We start from the raw sequence: 512 nt of genomic DNA, 5'->3' as shown, positions 1-512 counted from the left end.
CACACACACACATGCTAATACATAGAAGGTTAGTAAGTGAAGTGATTGGGGATGGAAGCGAAGCACACACTGGAATAGCATGCAAATGAGAACACAGGTGAGCGTGCCGACGCCTGGGTGGCGATTCGGGTGAAGGGACAAAACCTGCAGGTGTCGTGATCGAAACACAAAAGGGAACAACAAGGACGTTCACAGGCAAGGCGGGGCATCGGGCGCCGCCGCCGACGTACTCTTAATGAAGAAGTAGAGCGCGACGATCACGCCGCCCAGGATGAGCAGGCAGGCGATGATGGAGAGCGTGAGCGTGCAGCAGCCGCGGCGACAGCAGCCGCCACGCCGCTCCTCCGCCAGCTCGTAGCGCGAGCCGGCCCTGCTGGCGGGGCGGCTCAGGGTCCCGCCGTGCACGCTGCACGCGCCCGATACGAGGCCGCCGTTCCTGCGGCGCTCCAGCGTGGTGGCGGGCAGCGGCGGGAAGCTCTCCATGGAGCCGCGCAGCACGCAGCTCTCCACGC

The 512-nt window shown here is 64.1% G+C and overlaps 1 protein-coding gene across 1 annotated transcript in view; it reads right to left on the bottom strand.

The window, feature by feature from the left end:
• LOC119591719 (agrin-like) overlaps positions 1 to 512 on the bottom strand; it is an 85,301-nt gene that overhangs the window by 84,512 nt on the left and 277 nt on the right. Inside the window, exon 2 of the mRNA XM_037940467.1 lies at positions 231 to 502. Within this exon, the coding sequence (XP_037796395.1) occupies positions 231 to 502 (272 nt within the window). The remainder of the gene's footprint in view (positions 1 to 230; positions 503 to 512) is intronic.

Source organism: Penaeus monodon, chromosome 29 (genome assembly GCF_015228065.2).
Source record: "Penaeus monodon isolate SGIC_2016 chromosome 29, NSTDA_Pmon_1, whole genome shotgun sequence".
In the NCBI taxonomy this organism is placed as follows: Eukaryota; Metazoa; Arthropoda; class Malacostraca; order Decapoda; family Penaeidae; genus Penaeus; species Penaeus monodon.
This window is presented reverse-complemented; position numbering and strand designations above follow the sequence as displayed.